Below are 25,874 nucleotides of genomic sequence, written 5' to 3'. Positions count from 1 at the left end.
CCTATCCAGAGAGAACTGCTACACAGAAATGCTGCTTTACTTTATTACTTTTTTAGTCTGCATTTCAAATTCCTGCTCCTGGCAGTGGTTCTATTCTAATTGTACGTAACGCTTCACAGAAGCAGCTAAAAACCTTGACAAGGCACAAGTAGAAAATAAACACACACCTAGAGCCAGAGTTCTGATAGTGGCTGTCAGAAGAGCTTCAGCACTCAAGCAAGAGGCGTCAGTTCTTTGTTTTCGTTTAAATTAGTTTTTAGGGATGTATGAAAGCACTCCAAGTTCATGGAAAGGAAGGAGGAGAAAGCACATTTAATATCCAGCTGTTACCTCTCTCAGTACTGGTCTGTTTAGGAGGTAATCCCAGCCTGTCCTTCAGAGACTTGGGAACTCGAACTGCAAAACAGAAAAAGAACGAATTAGGGAGGCTGCATAATGTCAACTTCAGGTTCACATTTCAAAACAAGACAGGAAAGGTGACTTTGAATCCCAGTGATTACGACCTCAGCCAACATGCAAAAAGAAACATCACTGGAAAAGGACAAACAGAAAGACTAAATACAAAACCCAGGAATCCAATCCAGATGCCCGTTTAGTACCTGTCTCTCTCTTGGGTGCTTTGTCAGCATTTCCCGGAGCCTCTACCTTCTTCCCCAGCCTTTCAGCAAGGCTGCGCTTCACTGGAAGGCTGCTTACATCATCTTCAGAGAAAACAAGGAATATTGTAAGAACTTTTCTTTGCAGGAAGGTTTGAGAACAGTCAACAATAAGCTTCTATTTTTCAAGCATATTTTCATAGAATTGCCTTTCAGCTGCTAAATGATTTTTTTTTTTTTTTTGCCATTTCTGCAGTCAATACAGATCTCCACTGCAATGTATTTTCCTTTCATACATCACAAATACTCTTTAATGCAGTCATATATAGAAGGCAGCACCTACATAACAGCTCATAAAAAGTTCTTACCCGCAGAGGCTTTTCGTTTTCCTTGTCTATCAGCAAGATCTACTCGAACCACAGGTTCCTCCCCTAAAACAAAAGGGAATTTTTTTTTCTATTTCACAGAAACCAGTAGCCAACAGAAATAGTATCCTGTTAGCCCATGTCCAAAAAACCCCAGTCAGACACTCTTTTGACAGCTAAACCACATAAACTCATATTTTAACTATAATTAACATAGAAAAAAATATTAATAGTCTCAGTGCTTGCTTCAAATTCCAGCTGAGATAGTAGAGAGTGAATCTGAGTCTGCTTGACACCTATACTTTGTGCAGAACAAAGCTGCATAAGCAAGCAGAATATTCTTAGGTACAAATGCTGAGAAATATTCCTTTCTAAGGTGAATGTCTACGAGTAAAAGTACTTCCACACTTTTTTCCCTTTAAAAGGCATTTGCACAGCTCTAAACAATTTATACACAAACTCCTGTCATACTGTGTCCACACCTGCCACTGTCAGCCTCTTTAATGCTTCAGAAATTGCTTCGTATATAGCACTGACTTCTACAGCTCTTTCTTCTCGTTACTCTTCTGTTTTTCAGTTACCCCCCTATTGGCATACTGACACTTTTTTTTTTTTCTCCTGCCACTGCACTTAACCTGAGCACCAAATCTTTCCAGTACAACCAGGGACTTTAAGCATAAAAGCATGTTTTGAACAGAAGGCAGCACCAGAAGGCTAACATGGGTGAATTGTTTTAAGTATTGCTTAACCCTCCAGTTTAGGAGTAATGAAATCAAAACAAAAGCATTCATTATTACCTTTCTTGGAAGACAGTGTCACAGTTCTCACCACTGTCCGGACATTTTCCTTTTCTGGAGCAGGAAAAATCATAGAATCAACGGGACGAAGAGAAGATCTTGAAGAACCTTCTGTTCAGAGCAACCAAAACATAAGGAAGTTTACCCAACATAAAAAACTATCACAAAGAACAAAAAACTTTAAATGATTTGTTACTGTCAAAAATACAGCAAGCAGAGCATGTAAAGAAGAGAGGTGACTAATTTGCCTCTGGTTGCCCTTTGAACTCCCATTTAGAATACCAGCTGGCTGAGAATCAGGTTGCTTTATGCCCCCAGCTAAAAATGGAAGTCTGTCCCTCAAGCAGCTCCCAGTCACCATCACCTGCCGTGAACAGGATAAGAAAGTAGGGAATATTAACTCAGCACCGTGTCTCTTATTTTTTTCCTTCATCTTCTGCCATTTGATTTCCTCAAGTGTTTTTATTCCAAAATTCAGATTGCCCTCTGAAAACAGGAAACAGTTCATGAGACAGGCTTAGAGGCACTCACTGAGGACCACAGGTCCTCAGGCTTCTTAGCGCTCAGGAACTTTCTGAAGTATTTAGAATAAAGCCTGTCAACACTCCTCACAAGTGAAAGAGCCATAGAACCAATGGCATTTTGCCCCTCCTTTCATCCTTCAGGGTTCAAAATGTAGTTTTAATTTTAATCCATTTACACGATATTAGATCCCTCTATCGTTAGATATGGCTTATCAACAGTGGTTGCAAGGCTGCACGTGCAGCCATTTAAACTCCATGCTGTGGCCCTGTTTTGTTCTCCAAAAGTAAAGAAAAGGAGTTCACCTTTCTGACCCAATGGGCACATGATGGTATTAATGGCAGAAATGAGATCATGGAAATAACCGACTCCATTCAGCACCCCTACATTTTGTTGTGTTTTTACACCACACTGCTTTTGAGTTAACTGTCAAGTTCTTCTGATTTATCCTACTAAGGTGCTGGCATACCTTGTTTAGTAGTAGTAGAACTGCCTTTCCAAGTGGAAATCACCCGTAATCCATTTTTGCCTTCCGCAGCTGGATGCTGGACGGGAGTTTTAGTTTCTTCTCCTTCCTCAGAAAGTTGGTCTGAAGGGGAAAAATCGATTCAGTTATGCATAGACCAGATTGGTCATGATTACATAGCTCATGCAGTGACACTTCAGCCCATGGTTCATATAAAAAACTTTGTTGCTGTTTTGTGTTTTTTTTTTTTTTGTTTGTTTGTTTTGTTTGTTTGTTTTTAAACAGCTACACTGACCTGATGAACTCCTAAGTAGAATACACTAGAACAAAACATCTAGGACTCTAGATTCTCTCTGCAGCTTTAACTACTACACAACACATTGCTCTTCAGACAGAAAAAAGAAATTTCCTTCCTAGTTTCACATAGAACTTTACACAACAGACCAGCTAAAGCCAGGAGTGGTTCTAAGCTTTCCTCCAACGTTTCAGGTTCTGTCCACCGACTGCCAGACAAAGCCACCAGTGACCTGGCCAGACTGCCTGCCCTATTGCTAGTCAGACCTCAGGTCATCTGTGATTTATACATTCATTTACAGCACAGATTCCTTCAAGAACCAAAGATTTAACACATTCATTTACAGCACAGATTCCTTCAAGAACCAAAGATTTACACAATCATTTACAGCACAAATTCGTTCCAAGAACCAAAACATGCTCACCATCATCACCTTCATCATCATCTGCAGCATTGATTACAACTGGAGGGTGTGTAAGGCTTGGGACATTTTCAGAGTTTTCCACTTTCGTTACCCCCTTAGCTGTGGAGAGGGATTTGACTGGACAGAAAGTTTGTTTTGCTGCAGTGACATCTGAGCCACTTTCAAATCATTGTCCGCGGACTCAGGCGGACTTGGCAGTGTAGCTAGAGGAAGAGGAGGATCATCGGTAATATGGTAGTTTAAAACTTTGACCACAATGCAAAGAGATGGTAGCAAAGGCAGATAACCCGCACAGACAACGAGTTCAGCATCTCCTTTTGCCCATCCCATCACTGCTTACGCCGTGAACAATGACTTCCCTTCGAACAACAACACATCTCCCTACCACCCAGCAAAAGAGGAAACAACAGGAAGCAAACTGCAAGGCAAACATCACACTAAGCAAAGAGAAGCTGAGCACGAAAGCAGAAAACAAACACCAGCAGTACACTCGGTGCAGTACACCTATGACTGCAGACCTTTTCCTGCACTCACAAATGAACAGTTACCTGATGCCCCCTACAGGATTGGCACCCACTAAGTACTACTCAAAATTAATTCTTCAGCGCTTAAAGAAAAAGGACCTAAACTCACTCTTGCTTGGTGGTAAGAATTGTCCATCGATGTAACGTCCCTTTGCATGATGAAAAGCACAGTTGGCTTTCTGACAGCCTCCCGGCTGGTTCTCCCAGTAGCAAGGAATCTCACTGCGCTTTTTCTGAAGACAGAAAGAAAGAAAAGCTTGTGATAACATGCACCTGAGGCTTGCAAAGAGATGCACAGCTCCAGATCGTGACAGCTGTCACAACACAGTGCTGAAACATCATTCCAAAGGTCAGTTTCTCAGTTAAGTGTAGTATTTCTGGGCATATTCACAAAGTTTGCATAAGCTGTAACCACTATGCACATTTAGATTGGTCATCATTCAGTTTGAGAAGACAGGCACTCTCAGACATCCGTTGAGGGTGGGTTAAACTAATACACCTAGGATTATACTAGGATTATTCAGAGGGAAAAAGAACATCTGAAATTGCCTAGGCTAACCCTGTCTAGAACTACTTCTTGGACACTTAGTTCTGCTGCACCTTTAACTTTCCCCACTTCCTACCCCAGGCAGCTACAACAGCGTTATCTGAAGGACTGTGGGTCAGAAGAGACCTGATAGTTCATTATCAAGCCTGCTCCCATGAGGATAGAACAGCCTGTTTATTACCCCCCTGCTCCAGCAGGTTTGAGCAGTCTATTTAACAGCTATTCTGCATCTCTTGAGAAAACTGTCAGCATCTAATAAAAAAAAAAAAATATCTTGCTAAGACATACCTAAGGCATTGATTTTATTTCCCTCTGCTTCCTCCCACCCCCCCTCTTGGTAACAGAAACCAGCATGATTTTGAAGCAAACGAATCTATCCTGCAAAAGCACAATCAGTACACCTACGGCACTGAAAAATGCTTTTGTTGATTTATTTTGAGAACACATCATTAGGCACTCACGTCAATTTCCATGTGTCTGAATCGGCAGACATTTCTGAAACAACGACCCTCCTGCCACAGCTTGCAGACCGTCTCATTGCCCAGAGCAGCTTTGCAGTGGCGGTAGGCACATTTGTCTCCCTGGAACCAAAAGGAAACCAACAAGGAAAATAGAGTACAGCCTCAAAAATGGCCATGCTGCTGCCTCATGTTGCTACAACTGAATTCAGAATCTATCTGGTTCTCAAGTTAACCAAAGACCAGTGTGCTTCCTCCTCCTAATCTACTCCTTCCTGAAAAAAAAAAGGGGAAAAAAAAGCAAGGCAAAGGAAAACCAGCCATACCTTGGTACAGGTAGAATAGAAATAGAAGTAGCAGTCGTCTCCTTGTTTAGACATGCCGACGAGTTCTGCTAACAAGCTTGGGTTCTCTCCACTGGGACTTCCTCTGCTCTTGGAGAGAGCTGTCTTCACCCTTGCTTGGGCTGAAAGTCTTCTACTGGCTTGTGATCGGTGAAATCTTCTTTTTAAAAGTAACCCGAAAGAAAGTAACAAGTGAAAAATAATGAGGAACGAACATTTTTCCAGCTTTCTTCAGTTAATCAAATCAAGTTATCAGTCTCTCGAAGAGAGCAAAGCCTTGAAATCAGCTGTTACATGAACTAACTAAATATTAAAGTTCTGTAAAGCTGCCAGGAGCTTTGTCAGCAAGCGTTCTCTTCCACATCCTCAATAATATGACTTGGAGCACATCTGGATGCCTGAAAACGGAGTCACTCCTTAAAAAACCACCTGATGATACATGCAAGTCAATAATCAACTATGGCTACAAATTACTTCTCTAGAACACAGTTAGGACACATTAAACAGCACGTTCCAGGCACTGTGGGTCTTCGATTTCACCTACCTGGACAACCTCAGCAAAGTTATCGATCTTCAAAGGCTTCCAGTTAACTGCTCCTGTAGGCCGAACCAAGACTGAATCCGTGAATTAATAATAAAGGGGTAGGAAGAATTTTCCTCCTCACTTTGCCAAGGGAACCTCTCATCCACAATTCAAACATAGGATGCACTTTTAAACAGCTTATAACTAATAGAGGAAGCAAGTCCATTTGAATGCTCTCTCAGACTGGACGCAGCCAGGGTTAGTTAGCTCTTCAAAAAAATAAAAACCAAAAAGCAAAACAAAACAAAAACAAAAAAAACCCAGCGCATTTAGAGATGAACTCGTGATTCAAAGGGACTGCAAAAATGAGGCTCTATCTTCCACAGCCGGACAATTTAACTTTTTTTTTTTTTTTTTTAATTTAAAATTCAGCATATTCCAATCTCTGGTCTTCAAGATTTCTTCACCTATTAAGAAAACACAAAAACCTTTCCCCGTCTTTATTACCTGTACAGCAAAAAACATACCAGTGCATCTAAAGCCACGGATGTGCATACGCATACACACATCTGTGTTTATACACACACGAGGAGGGAGTGAGAGAAAGTTAGCGAGAGCGACAGTGAAAATCAGAATTTTTGCCTTTTCGACACAGAGAGCGCATAAAAATTCTCTCATTTTGAGGGAACTAGAAAAAAATGGAGGCTCTACAAAAGATTTTGATGAGTATGCCTTCGAGGCCGATGCTTTGTAACATGAGGGATCTGGGGGCCAGCACACAAATATGCATACGGATGTACATGCATACAGGATAAACATATCTATACACACAAGCGTGCACAGTATATGTTGTATGATCTCCATATCGAGAACAACTCGTAGCCCTGATCAGACACGTAGAGTTGCAATCAATTAACAGCAGCAAGACAGCAGATCAAGGGTACAGCAAGCTTTGAGAGGCAGGGGAATGCTCACTTTGCCAGTGGCATGGCTGCATGATACCAAGGATTTTGAATTAGTTTGATTTTTTGGAAGCAATTTGGTTTTTCTTTCTGCGCTGTAGCAAATACCACAGGTTTGCCATCACGTGCTGTTCCCTAATCCATATATCCATCACCATCCATTGCTGCAGGATCATGAAAGGTTAGAGAAGACGACTTAGGTCCAATTTAACAGCCAATGATTTTTCGATGAGCAGAGCTGCAACAGATTTTATTTAGCCACAAGCATTTTTTTTTCTTTTTTCTGATATGAAGCTAGAAATTTTGATTTTTTTTTTTTTAAAGACACTAAATGTCACAAAACCTGCAACCAGACCAGATAAAGTTCAAATTAGAGTGATTCTGAATCCTTTCATTAAAACGCTGCACATTTCTGTGCAAATTATTTCTGACTCTTCTGGACAAAAGTGGATGAAATAGTTCTTACAAATTCATAATAAAAGGTTGGAAGCTTTTACTCACACAAACACTAGTGAATTTTCCAGGAAATATTTTTTTGGCAGGGAATTTTCCCAAATCTAAAATAAAGAGAGGAAAAGTTGGGTTCTCATATTAGTTACTGCTTTTGACTGCTGGACAAAGGGAATAAAAACAGTAGTTAAGTGCAAAGTTTCCTTCTCTTCTTTAGTATGGATAGGAATCGTCACTTTGGACCTTTAGCACCTTCAGAAACACACCCAGTGCCATGCAGGTTCCTCTGCAGCTACTTCTAACAATTACTGGTGCTCCTTAGCATGGAAGTTTGACTCAAAACTCTCTCCAGATCTAGCTCTTTTGACTGCCCAAAGAGCTCATCATTTTGCTTGTTGCCTTCCATTTTCCTGAACAGACCGGGAACGCTGTTCAGAATCTGAATGGATCTGGTCTAAGGAATGGGAAGAAAGCAAAACCAACAATACCTTGCGGTATTCCAAATTCCAAAAAAGCAGTCTCATTTTAAAAAGGACCTCAAAAGCTTTTTTTTTTTTTAAACTGACATCTGCCAACATAGCAATCCAAGTGCTAAACCAACTGAAGTTGCCCCTGAAAGCCTGAATAAAAGTGAGTAACTCTGGTGCACTCAGCAGGTCTGTAATAGAAGTCGGTAAGATTTTTCGATTTCTTTTTTTTTTGCTCCAGGGTGCTGGTAAAATTTTTGCATTAAGAGATTTTGAACCTTTTGTACCAAAGAATTAGAGATGCGCTACAGTGCCAGTAGCTGGGGGTCTGGAAATACACACCAACAAGTGTCATAAGCTTTGCCTTTGCTGAAGGAAGATGAATAGTACAAAGAAAATCTGTCTAGTTTGTTTTACAAGCTTGTCTTTCTCAGTACGGAACAAACTGACCTCCCTGGTCTAACTTTGCAGTTGCCTATTCTGCCTTTGTCCTGCAGAGAAGAGCAAGAAAGGAACAAATCTATTTTTGCACCCCAAAAACGCATTAGAGGAGGATTATCACACCCACCTAAGGGTACTGCCTTGTTTGTTTATAAAGCACAAAGCATTTCTCTTGGACAGTCTCTGTTGCTGGCCTGTTTTGTGCCTTCCATTTATAATAAAGATATTAAGATGCTTACCCCTTGTTTTTTTTTGTTGTTTGTTTGTTTTTGTTTTTTTTTTTTTTAAAGAACAGTGGAAGTGGAGAGTCGGATGACAAGCAAGAACAAGCACTAGAAACTCCTTGTTCTGCCCCTGCTTTTTAATCACCCAGCATCACCCCGGCTGCAAAACAGCCTCTGCTGATTTACCTGCTTGTTAAAGCACCCCACAGGCTGCAAGTGCGGTGTGCTAGGTGTCAAGTTATATTTAACGGTGCACACGTAACCATTCATCTTCCCACAGTCGAAGCACAGAACAGCCTCTTGCTAACAGAACTCATCCCTGCTGCTGCAAGAAACCTCATGGCCTGCAGGAAAACCTCAAGCTAAGAGTTCCAAAGCAAAAGCAGAAAACGCATCATTTGTACTCTTTCTATTTGAGGGAATTCTAGCTGCTAAACGCTGCCTACATCTGAGGGCACGGTCTGAGGCGGGGGGGACGGACACTCAACACCGACTGACAGCAGGAGTGCAAAGATGCCAGCCAAGAAGGCAAAGGTTAGAGCTGAACGCTGCCTCAGCTTCCTCCAGCAGCCAGCTGGGGGTCACCTTTCACCACGCTCTCTGAGACTCGGAGCCCCGAGTTACCGCAGCCGCCACGTACAGCTGCTCCTTGCTGGCCCAAACTATTTGAAGAGTCTTCAAACTTCAGGGACCTGTTTTATGACAGCCTCAAGATCAAATTCATCTGTTCCTGAAGGCGCTGATCGTCCTGCTGTTTCTGTAGCTGTCAAAGAACAATCCTGAACTGAGGCACTCGTCTGATCAGACAGTGCTTCGGCACAGATTTGTCTTTAGCTTGACACATCAAGGTGAAGAGGAATCGATTCTTGCAAGCAACCTCTCAAGCAGGGATCTAATAAGGTGACCAAACGACAGATCTGTTGTGCAGATCTGAGCACGTCACTCTGCAGGGAATCACTTTCAAGCCTAAGATGTTTCACCCATCTCCCTGCCCCAGAGCGACACAAGGAAAGCTCTTAAGCAATTGCTAATCTCTTCTCAGTGCTCACGAGTCCCAAATCACTAATTTTACAATATATAAACCATGGCAGCTGGCACCTAGTTGGCACACGGTGACACTGCACACGTTGGCAGTGTCGTCAGGAGCTGGAAAGTCAGGGGTGAGGGGGTTAAGGGAAAACCACACATCAGTTTAGCAACTTGGCTCCCGTAGGATACTTCCTACGGCAGGAGTTTTAGCAAAGTCCCTCCCTCAGAGGGACCTGCTGGCTAATTAAAACGGGACTTCTGCTGGAGCAGTCAGAAGGCAGCAGGGTATCAGGAGATATCCAGTGGGCATCACTGTCAGTCTGTGGCAGTTTGGGGTCCAGGTATCAGTGGTTATGTGTGGTTTTCTCTGCTTCACTTTCTCCAAAGCTGTGAAAAAATATTTCTTTTACAGCACTGTACAGTCACACTTTACGGATGGAACCAGCTGCATCAACTTCCAGTACGACAGTGTTGGAAAAAGGTGCCTTTGCTGGTCAGGAGCACAACAGCTCTGGTGAGGTGTTATTTAAGTGTGTTCTTACAGCTGAGTTTCCTCATAGCAGTATGTAGCTGAGGGGCTCCAGGTTTCCCAGGTAAGATTTATGTTTTTTCTCCTACCAAGCACCAGCTCAGTATACAAAGCTCTGTTAATAACACCCAAGCATGTAGATGTTAAACTGAAACTGCTTTTAAACCTATTTGTTGTTACGAAAATAGCTTCATACACCATCTTCACAGGGTAAAAATTCACATGGAAGGACAGAAAAACCCAGAAGCGCTTCCTGAGCTTCAGTTTACCAACAGCACCATCGGATTTAGATCCTGGCTGCCAGGCCAGGATGCAGGGTCTGTAAGCATTGCTGCGATGTGCAAGTGCCAAGGCAGGTTTCTGGCCTGCCCTGACTAAAACACCTTTTTTTTTTTTTTAATACAAACAGCGTGCCAGGTACGCTGTAATGCCAATGTGCCCGGTCAAAAGAGGATGTCAAACAACAGAGGCGTTTATCCTAATTTCTGGCATGAAAACACTTTTAACAGCATTCTTTTCACGAAGAAACCCCTCTCTATCTTCTCCAATGCTCCAGGATCTGCTGCAGCTGCAGCAGCCGCACTGGTACAACCCACATCTTTGCCAAATATTTTCCATAATTGTGCTTTACCTCGGCAATGTTGAGGTCACTCCTCTTCCTCCTCCAGCTGAGGAAGCAGCTCGCTGGGTCTGCCACACCACAGGTGCGCAAGCGAAAGCTGGGAACACAGGAGTCAAACTCTCAGTGCTCACGAAGCCACCAGGGCAGAGGGCTGACACAGAGGCACCCCGGATCCGCTCTCCCTTCCCGCTGCGAGGCTCGCAGCAGCCCCGACCCGAAGCACACACAATGCTTCGCATGGTGATGTCATTGCTGATTCTGAGTCCCCAGGTGAGGATCTGCTTCACCACTCTCAACGTTGGTGTTGGTTTTTTTTTTTTTTTTTTTTTTTCTTTTAAACATTCACAGCTTATGGGAAACCATCAGGTAAACCACAGATCGCTAGGGAAGAAGTCCCACACGAGGGAAGTCCGTGCTTTTCTTCCAGGCAGTGGCACGTGCTTTAACACGCCGCGTTCGACAAAGCAGCTCTCCCCGTTTTGCTCAGTGGCAACAGGCACGACTGCAACGCACACAGCTGTAGGCAGCACCTGCAGGTCCCAAACCCTTAACCCGTTTTTAGAGAGCACCAATTTTTTAAGTAGTGCTTTTCCCTTAATCCATGACCCCTTCTTTCCTTTATTTCTATCGGGTGGCTCTCCTCCATTTTCCTCCTCAGTGTCTGAGCAGACACTGGGAATCGTTTCCGGAGGAAGGGCACTGCTGAAGCTCCTCCATCTACTCTCCGAGAAAAGAGAGTATGGTAAAGAATACATCTTTCCTTTCTTTTCCCTTTTTTAAATACAATTTCTGAAATCAACGCTGCGGCCTGGCAGCAAATACCTACAGGACTAAAGATGATTCCTCATCCTCACTGTAACGTTGTAGTTAACCTCCCAACGAACCCATCTCCCCAGGAAGCGGCCATTTGAGATGGGAAGGGGCAGAGCAAGAGGAAGCTCTCCTTAGCCTAGCTCTTCCCCCAACACCACCTCGCCACCCAGCACCAAATTCAATTCACCTGCTCCGCCCAATCACTCGAACGGGCGTCCGACGCTGGCACACGCCACAGCGGTGGTTCTGACGTGCCTTAAATCACCTCTCCGCAGAATATCTCGGGTCTGTACGCTCAAATAACGCAGTATTTGAGAAATAACGCCCAGAGCTCACACTCTGAGTGCAGCCCAACAGCACCGAAGCACTGGTAGGATAAACATTCCGAACCTGGCAACAAGGCTGACCCAAGCAACAGCACGGAACCCTTCTGCACCTTCAGCGTGGACATCAGCGTAAGGAAACACAGACCTCCTCGATCTAAATTTTAAGCGAGAAACGCAAAAGGTCACCCAACCGGCTTGTTTTCAGCAAGCTAAAGGAGAAATTAAGGCGACAACCGGGTGCATTCAGAGTCAGTCAGATCCTGAAGGCAGTTCCTCGGGGGAACGGAGGAGTAACGCGCCAGATGAGGGCTGCCTTACAACGCACCCCTTAGAGGCACTGCTACGGAAGGAAGGCAGAAAGTTGGAACTTGAAATAGCTCGCAAGGCGCCCGTTAAGGGGGAAATCTTTCATTTTTTTCTCAGCAGAACCTCCCCTCTTCCCCCCCCCCAAGAAGGCAGCCCGGGGACTCTTTGCTTCCTTAAGGAGAGGGCAGGGACAGGGCAGGGTGGTGGGACAGATGGCCAGAGGGTCGGATGGACGGACAGACAGCCGGACAGAGGGCCCAGCAAGGCCTGAGGAAGGGCTCAGGAGCGGGAGGGAAGGGCAGGGCGAGGGGAAGGGCAGAGAAGTACAAATCTTTTTTTCCTTGTGATAACTTTTCTTGACCAAAAAACACGATTGTGAATGAGGCAAAATGAAAGATGAAACATGGGGACGTGCGGATACTCACGATGATGCAGCCTTCTATCCGCATGTTCACCTGCTCATAGAGCCACACCTGGATCCTCGACCTCTGCAGAACGAAGGAGGAGAGTAAGTTGGGCCACAAACATAGAGCACTTTTGTTCTCTCATGTGTTCAGAAATACCTGCTAGCCACAGCCACGACAGCTCCCAAACGCTCCGAGGAGCAACTCTCAGGGGCAGTTTCAATGAGCAATCTGACATTTGAGCGTTATACCATCGGGTGAATACTACACGTTCGGTGAAGAACACGTTTCCAGTCACAAGGGAAAACCCCTGCATGCCCGGCTACACGAGGGGGAAACGCTGGGCTCCTTGTGCCCACCAGCACGCCGCACAGTTCTCCATCCCCCACAAACTCGTCCCGGGACACGGCCAGGAGCCGAAAACTCACCAAGGGGAATCCCCAGACCCTCCCCACTCCCCCCACACCCCCAAATCCCCATCCCCACCCCCTCCCCGCAGTACTCACGTTCTGCAGGTAGCGGAAGATGAGGTTCTGGGGCGCTGCGTTAAGGGCTCAGCACGGGGACAACAGTTCCGGGCTCGGGGCAAGGCCCCAAACCCCACAACGAGGCCTCAGGGCCCCGGGACAAGGCCTCAAGGCCCGGGCCGAGCCCCCAGGGCCCCAGATCCGAGCCCCCTGAGGTCCGAGCCGCCCCCCACCCACCTCCCCGGCACCCCCCAGCCGCAGGAAGGATACGATGGGCTGCACCATCACCTTCTACACCTTCTGGCCCTGCCCGCGGTACGCCATGGCTGCCGCCGCCTCGCCGCTCCCGCTGCCAGCACCGCAGGCAGAAGAGGCGAAGGCTGATCGTAGAACAGGGCTTGGGGTGAAGGGAAAGCGAGGGCAGGTGGGCGCAGTCTCTGAGCTCTCCTCCTCCTGATTTTGCTTTTTCTCCCCCATTACTGAGCCGGCAGAAGTCCCCGTGAAGTCCTTTGGCACGATGAAGGCCTGCGTGAGCTCCAGCAGCAGTTTCGTCGGCGGAGGTTTTCCCTGGTGGGGCCGGGGCGTCACAGCACACACACACACACACACACACACACACACAGAGACGTGTGGTTTTGTCCAAACATTAAGTATTTACAACAAATTCGACAAGCGCTTTTCCTCTGCCAGCAGCAAATGCCTGAGGGCCCCCACAGCTTCACAAATCATAGCTGGAAGAGCCTACCGTGCCGCGAAAAGTTCGGAAAATAATTCAAAATTGATCTGCTAGGGGAAAAAAAACGATGGCTGGTGGCAGGGTACACAATACACCCGAATCTCAGCTTTGTCCTCCGCAGAGTCAGTGCCCACGCCCAAGCGCGATGCTGATGGCACCCGAACATTTGCTGTAGCAGGCAGCAGAGCCAGCAGCTCAGGGGAGCAACTTTTAAAACCAAGAGGCACTTAAACAACCCTTCATCGACCCCGTAACTGCGGCAGAGTCCCGACTGCTCGCCCCGGAGTCCTCACACCAGCAAAAAGCACCAACCAAAGCCTGGGGGAACTTTGGTACAGCACAAGAGAAGGGAGTGGGGGTAGCGGAGCCGCATGGCAGAGCTGCTGCTTTTCACCATTTGATCCTCCCTGATAATTGAAAGGAAGGCTGGGTGGGCTGACCCCCACCCCCACTCCTGGCAGCAAGTTTGGTCCACAACACACTGGAATAACGATTCTGCTCCCTCCCACCCCTACAGCTTCATCATCTGACACGGGTACAGTCAAAACAATGGCATACACGAGTAAAAGTCAAGAGTTGACATAGTAACTCCAGGATTTGGCTATCAACTGTCCGAGAAATCAGAACACCGAAGCTTCACAATGTGCCCAACATCGAGTTGTGCCAAGGGCGGAGGAAGGAAGAAGCTTTACGTTTAAGCCTTCAGAGCATCGCTCCATCAGAAGATCGATTTGCAGCCACCATGGCGTGCCAATGGAGATCTTTCTGTGCCAAAAGAAGTGCTTTGTCCTCTCGATATCGAAGGTAACCACCTATAGTTACAGAACGGATGCACAAGACCTTAACTCTGACCAGCATGGAAGTTTAGGACAACTGAGTGCAGATCCTGCCAATTTCTACCACTTTGGACTGTGCTTTAAGTCTCATTGCAAAGCCTCAGTTAGAAAAAGGATCACCTCGGGGTATCCAACAAGAAGAACAGTTTTAATTTTTTTTAATTTTTTTTTAATTCTACCATAGGACTACGCAGTTCAACTGTCAATCATCTCGGAGAGTTCAAGGAGGAGGTCATCCTCGTCCTTCCCTGGGTCTAAGTCGATTTCGGCTTCCAGTCTGCCTCCTGAGATTTCCCAAAGTAGCTTCTCAAAATCTTCATCCGCAGATAAGGGCGCGTTCCCTGTGGAACTCAGCCGGCGTGTCCGTGCCTCTTCTAGCTGGGAAGAAGCTGAGGTCGAGGTCTCGAGATCCATCTCCATCTGCTCCTCAAATCTTTCCGGGCTTCCAAGACGCACTTCAGGTCTTGGGAGAGCAAGAAAGAACAATCAGGATATGCCATTTCTTAACGGGAAATCCCTTTCCTGCAAACCGGCTCTTAAAACTGTAGGCAAGCCCTCCTACGCTTCAATCTTACACAGGGATTGTTATCAATCAACCCAGGGCTACATTTAGAGCCCGATGCGTTACCAGGTACATTTTTCAGTCTGGGGGTTTATCTGTGAAGCCAGGGCACCTGGAGTTGAGGTGGCATTCTTGAGGATCAAAAGGCAGAGGACACTACTCATCATCTATCACCTCACGAGGAAGTAGAACTTCACCTCATCCTCGTTCAGGTATTCAGACAACCCAAGAAGTCACCGGAAAGCTGTGCTGACTTGCAGCATTTCAAGAAAGCCTAATTAAGTAATCCTGCTAGCTGCTAGAAAGTGGTTTCAGGTGACTTATTCCTTTGATGGATTTGGGCTTTAATTATCTCAGAACCCTCATTTTTTCCCACATGTGACAGAACTTATGTTTCCCTGGGGATATACACTGATTAAGAAAAAGAGCAAGTTGGGGTTGTCACCTGTTTGGGGGATTTTCTTCAAGTCTGATGGCTGGGACGTGCTCCGGCACGTCTGAAACACCCTAGAAAGCAGCAAAACAGTATTTATGACACATGGGTAAAAGATTCCTTAATAGCTTTTTCCTCCACACTGCTTCTCCTCTGGCATTGCGGAGCCGTGGCCAAAATACAAAAGCAAGGTGCTCCTGAAGAAAGTTCACATTCACATGGAGGTTACTCATGATCTTGTGTCTTTTAAGAACATAGCATTAATGGACAAAATCCCCCACACCAGAGAAATCACAGCATCAGAGTACCGGTTAAAGAGTGCCATTCATCTCATAAATACAGAAGGGTTCTACAAGCATCCTAGAGACAGCTACTGGATTTCAAAGGAAACAGAAGGCCTGCAGAACGTTTGAGTTTTCCACCTTTTCTCCTAGAGGAGGGTAGAAATTTAGCAAGGGATCCATCTCTGCATTAGCCCCTGGCCTTACCATGGCTGCTTTTCTGGCTGGAGGTCCCATCATGTCAGCATCAAAGGCAGTCTGTAGTTCCACAGCTGCTATGGCAGAGGGATAACTCCCAGGTGCCTTACGTTTCAGTGCCTTCTTCTTGGGGAAAGTGACTTTCCCACGCGAAGGCTTCGCAGGTGTCATAAAGTTGGCTAGAGTAAAAGGAAGAGAGAACTGATACAGTCTTGCTCTGCCTCACGAAAAATCCAGGTTCTCTTAATCATTTCCACAGTCCTTCTACACAGTTAAATGCATTTGGCCAGCACAATTACACCGCCATTGCCTGGATTCTCAGGAATCTTTTCCACATAGTAAACTCTGTCTACCAACAAGCCATACAAAGGAACAAAGAAACCAAAGAGCTACAGTAAATAATAATCCAGGACAAGGGACACCTCCGACACATAGCAATCCTAAGTGCAAGCTAGGTTCACAAATATAGACGGCTTTTATATTTAAAGTCCTGCTCCCGCTAGGAAAGGAAAAAGCAGCAGTTATAGTAGGACAAGAGTGTATGCAACTGTTGTACCAGCTTCCTCTCCCTTGCAGTGATGTCCCACAGTTAAGCTGTTCTACAAAGTCCACACTTGTAGTGTCATTTTCTAGTCTCCCATTCCTTACCTAACATCTGGCTGGCAGGAAAAGAAACAAACTAAGAAAAAGAAAGTACACCCTTTGCTTCGTAGCATTGCGTGGCAAAATGCACCCTGCCAGAGTTACAGCATGAGAATTGTCATCTTCTGTCTGTATTTCAGAAGACAACCTAAGTAACTCTTAACCTTCAACACTTACTTTTAGCTTCCTGGCCCTGAAATTGAGCTGCCACTTTCCCTGCTGGTTCAGTATTAAAGAAGCCAGCAGTAGATTTGACAGCAGCTTCCTCCTGCCGAAGCTTCTCTTGTTGTTCTCTCTGTTGCCACTTCTCCCACCGTCTCTCTTCAAAGCTCTTCTCTGGACATTTACGAGTTCCGCTCTGCTGAGTGGGCTAGAAGGAAAGAAAAGGAGTGCATGAATAGGACAAAAAAAAAAAAAAAAAATCCGTGGAGATTTCGTTAAGAAAATCTGATCAGCAATCCCTCCAAAATGGTCTTGATGTGGAACAGCATATTAATCTCGTTCAGGTTACTGTTGTGGTTTTTTTTTTTTTTTTTTTTTTTCCCATAAAATTCTGCCTGTAACAAGAGCTATGCTTTACTATGGACGCAGTCTCACGTATCTGCAATATCCACTACGGCAAGCTTCTTTAAACAGCTAGGGTGTTCTGCTGTACATCTATTTATCACATTCTTTTTAAGCAGCAGAAAGTCATACAAGTTCCCCTATACAGTATCCACTGACAGATTGATTTCCTTGAACACAGAACTCTGGCCTTCTGTATTAAATCCTTCGTGTCTGACAGATCAAGTCAGTAAGAACAAAAAGAATTCCCTCCACGTTAACTGTGTAGATTTCAGCTGGTGCTAACAGGGTTTCGTTGTTGCTGTGGTATAAATAGACTGATTCCAAGTTTGAGGATTACAGAGCTGTCTGGAAATGCTGCTGGCGATAGGATTTAGACTGCACTGCAGCTCCTACCAGGTGCTGAAGGGTAAGAACACACTCAAGAGGGTGGCACACGGTGAGTAACAAAACTTGTCAGAATTATCAGAAATTGTACGAATGTATGTGTGTCTTCACAGAGGACTCACCTGTACATCAGGTCCAGAGGAAAGTTTAGGAAAAGGCCGGTTCAATTCCACTGTCTTCTTTTCTTCTTTTTCAGGTGCTTTAAAAAAAGACAAAAAAAAAGTTTTGTCAACGGCAGAAATAAAGAAAGCTGGGTACTTGTTTCCTTTGTGCATTTATTTCCTTGTGTCCCATGAGAGAGAGAGAGAAAGGCTACAATGTGCAAGCCATTCAGCATTTATCCATGAAGCAGATCCTGAGCAAACTGAACTTGCTCAATATGGGAAGCACCTCTCTGGGGCAGGCATTAAAGCATCTTATTACCTGTTAGTTTTGTGCTCCATAAAGATTTCTGCTCTGCTGGGGCAGGTCCGGGTTGTGCTGAGGGAGCTGGCACATTTCCTTCACTCTGCTGCATCCGCAGAGCTTTCTCACGCTTTATTTCTTCCAAGGTTTTAACACGCACTTCTCCTTCTGGCTTGACTTTTCCTGCCGGCTCCTTCGCCTGCCCTTTGCTGGGCCCGGGCAGAGCGAGCTGCTTCTTGGACTCACCCTGAATTTTGCTCTTGCTATGGGATTCTCCCGCTTTTTTCTTCTCTTCTACCAAGCGATTATTCTTTTTTTCAGACAAGGCTTCAGAGAAAGTTTTGATGCCACCTGCATGAGCAGCTCTTGCCCCTGCGCTGGAATCTTCAGTTTTACCATGCCCTTCAGCCTCGGCTTTGGCTTGAGTTTCGTGTCTCTGAAGAGCTTTCTCGCGACGGATTTCCTCCAGTGTTTTCACATGGATCTCTCCCATCGGCTTAGCAGCCTTCCCTGTCATCATCAAGAAATGAGGAGAAGCACCAACATTTAAAGAGAGTCCAGCAATATTTTAAGTCTCCAAAATTTGTCAGAGCACTAAGGAAAACTAATCTTGACTGTTCCCAATAATGCATCTTAGAACAATATCCCTAGGACAACATTCTCCTCTTCCTTTGAGCCACTTGTATTTTGAAGACCAGCCCTATCCAGAGAGAACTGCTACACAGAAATGCTGCTTTACTTTATTACTTTTTTAGTCTGCATTTCAAATTCCTGCTCCTGGCAGTGGTTCTATTCTAATTGTACGTAACGCTTCACAGAAGCAGCTAAAAACCTTGACAAGGCACAAGTAGAAAATAAACACACACCTAGAGCCAGAGTTCTGATAGTGGCTGTCAGAAGAGCTTCAGCACTCAAGCAAGAGGCGTCAGTTCTTTGTTTTCGTTTAAATTAGTTTTTAGGGATGTATGAAAGCACTCCAAGTTCATGGAAAGGAAGGAGGAGAAAGCACATTTAATATCCAGCTGTTACCTCTCTCAGTACTGGTCTGTTTAGGAGGTAATCCCAGCCTGTCCTTCAGAGACTTGGGAACTCGAACTGCAAAACAGAAAAAGAACGAATTAGGGAGGCTGCATAATGTCAACTTCAGGTTCACATTTCAAAACAAGACAGGAAAGGTGACTTTGAATCCCAGTGATTACGACCTCAGCCAACATGCAAAAAGAAACATCACTGGAAAAGGACAAACAGAAAGACTAAATACAAAACCCAGGAATCCAATCCAGATGCCCGTTTAGTACCTGTCTCTCTCTTGGGTGCTTTGTCAGCATTTCCCGGAGCCTCTACCTTCTTCCCCAGCCTTTCAGCAAGGCTGCGCTTCACTGGAAGGCTGCTTACATCATCTTCAGAGAAAACAAGGAATATTGTAAGAACTTTTCTTTGCAGGAAGGTTTGAGAACAGTCAACAATAAGCTTCTATTTTTCAAGCATATTTTCATAGAATTGCCTTTCAGCTGCTAAATGATTTTTTTTTTTTTTTGCCGTTTCTGCAGTCAATACAGATCTCCACTGCAATGTATTTTCCTTTCATACATCACAAATACTCTTTAATGCAGTCATATATAGAAGGCAGCATAACATAACAGCTACATAACAGCTCATAAAAAGTTCTTACCCGCGGAGGCTTTCCGTTTTCCTTGTCTATCAGCAAGATCTACTCGAACCACAGGTTCCTCCCCTAAAACAAAAGGGAATTTTTTTTTCTATTTCACAGAAACCAGTAGCCAACAGAAATAGTATCCTGTTAGCCCATGTCCAAAAAACCCCAGTCAGACACTCTTTTGACAGCTAAACCACATAAACTCATATTTTAACTATAATTAACATAGAAAAAAATATTAATAGTCTCAGTGCTTGCTTCAAATTTCAGCTGAGATAGTAGAGAGTGAATCTGAGTCTGCTTGACACCTATACTTTGTGCAGAACAAAGCTGCATAAGCAAGCAGAATATTCTTAGGTACAAATGCTGAGAAATATTCCTTTCTAAGGTGAATGTCTACGAGTAAAAGTACTTCCACACTTTTTTCCCTTTAAAAGGCATTTGCACAGCTCTAAACAATTTATACACAAACTCCTGTCATACTGTGTCCACACCTGCCACTGTCAGCCTCTTTAATGCTTCAGAAATTGCTTCGTATATAGCACTGTCTTCTACAGCTCTTTCTTCTCGTTACTCTTCTGTTTTTCAGTTACCCCCCTATTGGCATACTGACACTTTTTTTTTTTTTTTCTCCTGCCACTGCACTTAACCTGAGCACCAAATCTTTCCAGTACAACCAGGGACTTTAAGCATAAAAGCATGTTTTGAACAGAAGGCAGCACCAGAAGGCTAACATGGGTGAATTGTTTCAAGTATTGCTTAACCCTCCAGTTTAGGAGTAATGAAATCAAAACAAAAGCATTCATTATTACCTTTCTTGGAAGACAGTGTCACAGTTCTCACCACTGTCCGGACATTTTCCTTTTCTGGAGCAGGAAAAATCATAGAATCAACGGGACGAAGAGAAGATCTTGAAGAACCTTCTGTTCAGAGCAACCAAAACATAAGGAAGTTTACCCAACATAAAAAACTATCACAAAGAACAAAAAACTTTAAATGATTTGTTACTGTCAAAAATACAGCAAGCAGAGCATGTAAAGAAGAGAGGTGACTAATTTGCCTCTGGTTGCCCTTTGAACTCCCATTTAGAATACCAGCTGGCTGAGAATCAGGTTGCTTTATGCCCCCAGCTAAAAATGGAAGTCTGTCCCTCAAGCAGCTCCCAGTCACCATCACCTGCCGTGAACAGGATAAGAAAGTAGGGAATATTAACTCAGCACCGTGTCTCTTATTTTTTTCCTTCATCTTCTGCCATTTGATTTCCTCAAGTGTTTTTATTCCAAAATTCAGATTGCCCTCTGAAAACAGGAAACAGTTCATGAGACAGGCTTAGAGGCACTCACTGAGGACCACAGGTCCTCAGGCTTCTTAGCGCTCAGGAACTTTCTGAAGTATTTAGAATAAAGCCTGTCAACACTCCTCACAAGTGAAAGAGCCATAGAACCAATGGCATTTTGCCCCTCCTTTCATCCTTCAGGGTTCAAAATGTAGTTTTAATTTTAATCCATTTACACGATATTAGATCCCTCTATCGTTAGATATGGCTTATCAACAGTGGTTGCAAGGCTGCACGTGCAGCCATTTAAACTCCATGCTGTGGCCCTGTTTTGTTCTCCAAAAGTAAAGAAAAGGAGTTCACCTTTCTGACCCAATGGGCACATGATGGTATTAATGGCAGAAATGAGATCATGGAATAACCGACTCCATTCAGCACCCCTACATTTTGTTGTGTTTTTACACCACACTGCTTTTGAGTTAACTGTCAAGTTCTTCTGATTTATCCTACTAAGGTGCTGGCATACCTTGTTTAGTAGTAGTAGAACTGCCTTTCCAAGTGGAAATCACCCGTAATCCATTTTTGCCTTCCGCAGCTGGATGCTGGACGGGAGTTTTAGTTTCTTCTCCTTCCTCAGAAAGTTGGTCTGAAGGGGAAAAATCGATTCAGTTATGCATAGACCAGATTGGTCATGATTACGTAGCTCATGCAGTGACACTTCAGCCCATGGTTCATATAAAAAACTTTGTTGCTGTTTTGTGGTTTTTTTTGTTTGTTTGTTTGTTTGTTTTGTTTGTTTGTTTTTAAACAGCTACACTGACCTGATGAACTCCTAAGTAGAATACACTAGGACAAAACATCTAGGACTCTAGATTCTCTCTGCAGCTTTAACTACTACACAACACATTGCTCTTCAGACAGAAAAAAGAAATTTCCTTCCTAGTTTCACATAGAACTTTACACAACAGACCAGCTAAAGCCAGGAGTGGTTCTAAGCTTTCCTCCAACGTTTCAGGTTCTGTCCACCGACTGCCAGACAAAGCCACCAGTGACCTGGCCAGACTGCCTGCCCTATTGCTAGTCAGACCTCAGGTCATCTGTGATTTATACATTCATTTACAGCACAGATTCCTTCAAGAACCAAAGATTTAACACATTCATTTACAGCACAGATTCCTTCAAGAACCAAAGATTTACACAATCATTTACAGCACAAATTCGTTCCAAGAACCAAAACATGCTCACCATCATCACCTTCATCATCATCTGCAGCATTGATTACAACTGGAGGGTGTGTAGGGCTTGGGACATTTTCAGAGTTTTCCACTTTCGTCACCCCCTTAGCTGTGGAGAGGGATTTGACTGGACAGAAAGTTTGTTTTGCTGCAGTGACATCTGAGCCACTTTCAAATCATTGTCCGCGGACTCAGGCGGACTTGGCAGTGTAGCTAGAGGAAGAGGAGGATCATCGGTAATATGGTAGTTTAAAACTTTGACCACAATGCAAAGAGATGGTAGCAAAGGCAGATAACCCGCACAGACAACGAGTTCAGCATCTCCTTTTGCCCATCCCATCACTGCTTACGCCGTGAACAATGACTTCCCTTCGAACAACAACACATCTCCCTACCACCCAGCAAAAGAGGAAACAACAGGAAGCAAACTGCAAGGCAAACATCACACTAAGCAAAGAGAAGCTGAGCACGAAAGCAGAAAACAAACACCAGCAGTACACTCGGTGCAGTACACCTATGACTGCAGACCTTTTCCTGCACTCACAAATGAACAGTTACCTGATGCCCCCTACAGGATTGGCACCCACTAAGTACTACTCAAAATTAATTCTTCAGCGCTTAAAGAAAAAGGACCTAAACTCACTCTTGCTTGGTGGTAAGAATTGTCCATCGATGTAACGTCCCTTTGCATGATGAAAAGCACAGTTGGCTTTCTGACAGCCTCCCGGCTGGTTCTCCCAGTAGCAAGGAATCTCACTGCGCTTTTTCTGAAGACAGAAAGAAAGAAAAGCTTGTGATAACATGCACCTGAGGCTTGCAAAGAGATGCACAGCTCCAGATCGTGACAGCTGTCACAACACAGTGCTGAAACATCATTCCAAAGGTCAGTTTCTCAGTTAAGTGTAGTATTTCTGGGCATATTCACAAAGTTTGCATAAGCTGTAACCACTATGCACATTTAGATTGGTCATCATTCAGTTTGAGAAGACAGGCACTCTCAGACATCCGTTGAGGGTGGGTTAAACTAATACACCTAGGATTATACTAGGATTATTCAGAGGGAAAAAGAACATCTGAAATTGCCTAGGCTAACCCTGTCTAGAACTACTTCTTGGACACTTAGTTCTGCTGCACCTTTAACTTTCCCCACTTCCTACCCCAGGCAGCTACAACAGCGTTATCTGAAGGACTGTGGGTCAGAAGAGACCTGATAGTTCATTATCAAGCCTGCTCCCATGAGGATAGAACAGCCTGTTTATTACCCCCCTGCTCCAGCAGGTTTGAGCAGTCTATTTAACAGCTATTCTGCATCTCTTGAGAAAACTGTCAGCATCTAATAAAAAAAAAAAATATCTTGCTAAGACATACCTAAGGCATTGATTTTATTTCCCTCTGCTTCCTCCCACCCCCCCTCTTGGTAACAGAAACCAGTATGATTTTGAAGCAAACGAATCTATCCTGCAAAAGCACAATCAGTACACCTACGGCACTGAAAAATGCTTTTGTTGATTTATTTTGAGAACACATCATTAGGCACTCACGTCAATTTCCATGTGTCTGAATCGGCAGACATTTCTGAAACAACGACCCTCCTGCCACAGCTTGCAGACCGTCTCATTGCCCAGAGCAGCTTTGCAGTGGCGGTAGGCACATTTGTCTCCCTGGAACCAAAAGGAAACCAACAAGGAAAATAGAGTACAGCCTCAAAAATGGCCATGCTGCTGCCTCATGTTGCTACAACTGAATTCAGAATCTATCTGGTTCTCAAGTTAACCAAAGACCAGTGTGCTTCCTCCTCCTAATCTACTCCTTCCTGAAAAAAAAAAGGGGAAAAAAAAGCAAGGCAAAGGAAAACCAGCCATACCTTGGTACAGGTAGAATAGAAATAGAAGTAGCAGTCGTCTCCTTGTTTAGACATGCCGACGAGTTCTGCTAACAAGCTTGGGTTCTCTCCACTGGGACTTCCTCTGCTCTTGGAGAGAGCTGTCTTCACCCTTGCTTGGGCTGAAAGTCTTCTACTGGCTTGTGATCGGTGAAATCTTCTTTTTAAAAGTAACCCGAAAGAAAGTAACAAGTGAAAAATAATGAGGAACGAACATTTTTCCAGCTTTCTTCAGTTAATCAAATCAAGTTATCAGTCTCTCGAAGAGAGCAAAGCCTTGAAATCAGCTGTTACATGAACTAACTAAATATTAAAGTTCTGTAAAGCTGCCAGGAGCTTTGTCAGCAAGCGTTCTCTTCCACATCCTCAATAATATGACTTGGAGCACATCTGGATGCCTGAAAACGGAGTCACTCCTTAAAAAACCACCAGCACGTTCCAGGCACTGTGGGTCTTCGATTTCACCTACCTGGACAACCTCAGCAAAGTTATCGATCTTCAAAGGCTTCCAGTTAACTGCTCCTGTAGGCCGAACCAAGACTGAATCCGTGAATTAATAATAAAGGGGTAGGAAGAATTTTCCTCCTCACTTTGCCAAGGGAACCTCTCATCCACAATTCAAACATAGGATGCGCTTTTAAACAGCTTATAACTAATAGAGGAAGCAAGTCCATTTGAATGCTCTCTCAGACTGGACGCAGCCAGGGTTAGTTAGCTCTTCAAAAAAATAAAAACCAAAAAGCAAAACAAAACAAAAACAAACAAAAAAAAAAACCAGCGCATTTAGAGATGAACTCGTGATTCAAAGTGGCTGCAAAAATGAGGCTCTATCTTCCACAGCCAGACAATTTAACTTTTTTTTTTTTTTTTTTTTTTAATTTAAAATTCAGCATATTCCAATCTCTGGTCTTCAAGATTTCTTCACCTATTAAGAAAACACAAAAACCTTTCCCCGTCTTTATTACCTGTACAGCAAAAAACATACCAGTGCATCTAAAGCCACGGATGTGCATACGCATACACACATCTGTGTTTATACACACACGAGGAGGGAGTGAGAGAAAGTTAGCGAGAGCGACAGTGAAAATCAGAATTTTTGCCTTTTCGACACAGAGAGCGCATAAAAATTCTCTCATTTTGAGGGAACTAGAAAAAAATGGAGGCTCTACAAAAGATTTTGATGAGTATGCCTTCGAGGCCGATGCTTTGTAACATGAGGGATCTGGGGGCCAGCACACAAATATGCATACGGATGTACATGCATACAGGATAAACATATCTATACACACAAGCGTGCACAGTATATGTTGTATGATCTCCATATCGAGAACAACTCGTAGCCCTGATCAGACACGTAGAGTTGCAATCAATTAACAGCAGCAAGACAGCAGATCAAGGGTACAGCAAGCTTTGAGAGGCAGGGGAATGCTCACTTTGCCAGTGGCATGGCTGCATGATACCAAGGATTTTGAATTAGTTTGATTTTTTGGAAGCAATTTGGTTTTTCTTTCTGCGCTGTAGCAAATACCACAGGTTTGCCATCACGTGCTGTTCCCTAATCCATATATCCATCACCATCCATTGCTGCAGGATCATGAAAGGTTAGAGAAGACGACTTAGGTCCAATTTAACAGCCAATGATCTTTCGTTGAGCAGAGCTGCAACAGATTTTATTTAGCCACAAGCATTTTTTTTTCTTTTTTCTGATATGAAGCTAGAAATTTTGATTTTTCTTTTTTTTTAAAGACACTAAATGTCACAAAACCTGCAACCAGACCAGATAAAGTTCAAATTAGAGTGATTCTGAATCCTTTCATTAAAACGCTGCACATTTCTGTGCAAATTATTTCTGACTCTTCTGGACAAAAGTGGATGAAAT

At 44.1% G+C, this 25,874-nt stretch overlaps 2 protein-coding genes across 2 annotated transcripts in view; both read right to left on the bottom strand.

Moving 5' to 3' along the window:
- LOC311221794 (zinc finger CCCH domain-containing protein 11A-like) overlaps positions 1–5,374 on the bottom strand; it is a gene marked incomplete at both ends in the record, with an annotated part of 64,958 nt that extends 59,584 nt beyond the window's left edge. Inside the window, 11 exon segments of the mRNA XM_084307191.1 lie at positions 331–396; positions 600–701; positions 965–1,027; positions 1,759–1,869; positions 2,167–2,244; positions 2,750–2,869; positions 3,466–3,555; positions 3,558–3,668; positions 4,099–4,222; positions 4,998–5,117; positions 5,321–5,374. Coding sequence (XP_084163317.1) covers positions 331–396; positions 600–701; positions 965–1,027; positions 1,759–1,869; positions 2,167–2,244; positions 2,750–2,869; positions 3,466–3,555; positions 3,558–3,668; positions 4,099–4,222; positions 4,998–5,117; positions 5,321–5,374 — 1,039 coding nt within the window.
- Positions 5,375–9,503: 4,129 nt separating this feature from the next.
- On the bottom strand, positions 9,504–24,031 carry LOC311221793 (zinc finger CCCH domain-containing protein 11A-like; the record flags this gene model as incomplete). The annotated part of the gene is given in 25 exon segments (XM_084307190.1): positions 9,504–9,551; positions 10,144–10,260; positions 10,595–10,682; positions 11,911–11,933; positions 12,456–12,518; positions 13,199–13,468; positions 13,724–13,806; positions 14,674–14,936; positions 15,481–15,542; positions 15,957–16,126; positions 16,767–16,959; positions 17,550–17,555; positions 17,663–17,739; positions 17,964–18,455; positions 18,975–19,040; positions 19,244–19,345; positions 19,618–19,680; positions 20,415–20,525; positions 20,823–20,900; positions 21,405–21,524; positions 22,124–22,213; positions 22,216–22,326; positions 22,757–22,880; positions 23,655–23,774; positions 23,978–24,031. Coding segments are annotated over 25 exon segments (2,994 nt in total).
- Between the last annotated feature and the right edge of the window lie 1,843 nt (positions 24,032–25,874).

The sequence above is a fragment of the Netta rufina genome (genome assembly GCF_964035555.1).
Source record: "Netta rufina genome assembly, contig: SCAFFOLD_53, whole genome shotgun sequence".
Classification (NCBI taxonomy): domain Eukaryota; kingdom Metazoa; phylum Chordata; class Aves; order Anseriformes; family Anatidae; genus Netta; species Netta rufina.
Note: the sequence above shows the minus strand (reverse complement) of the source record. Positions and strands in the feature narration are given on the sequence as shown.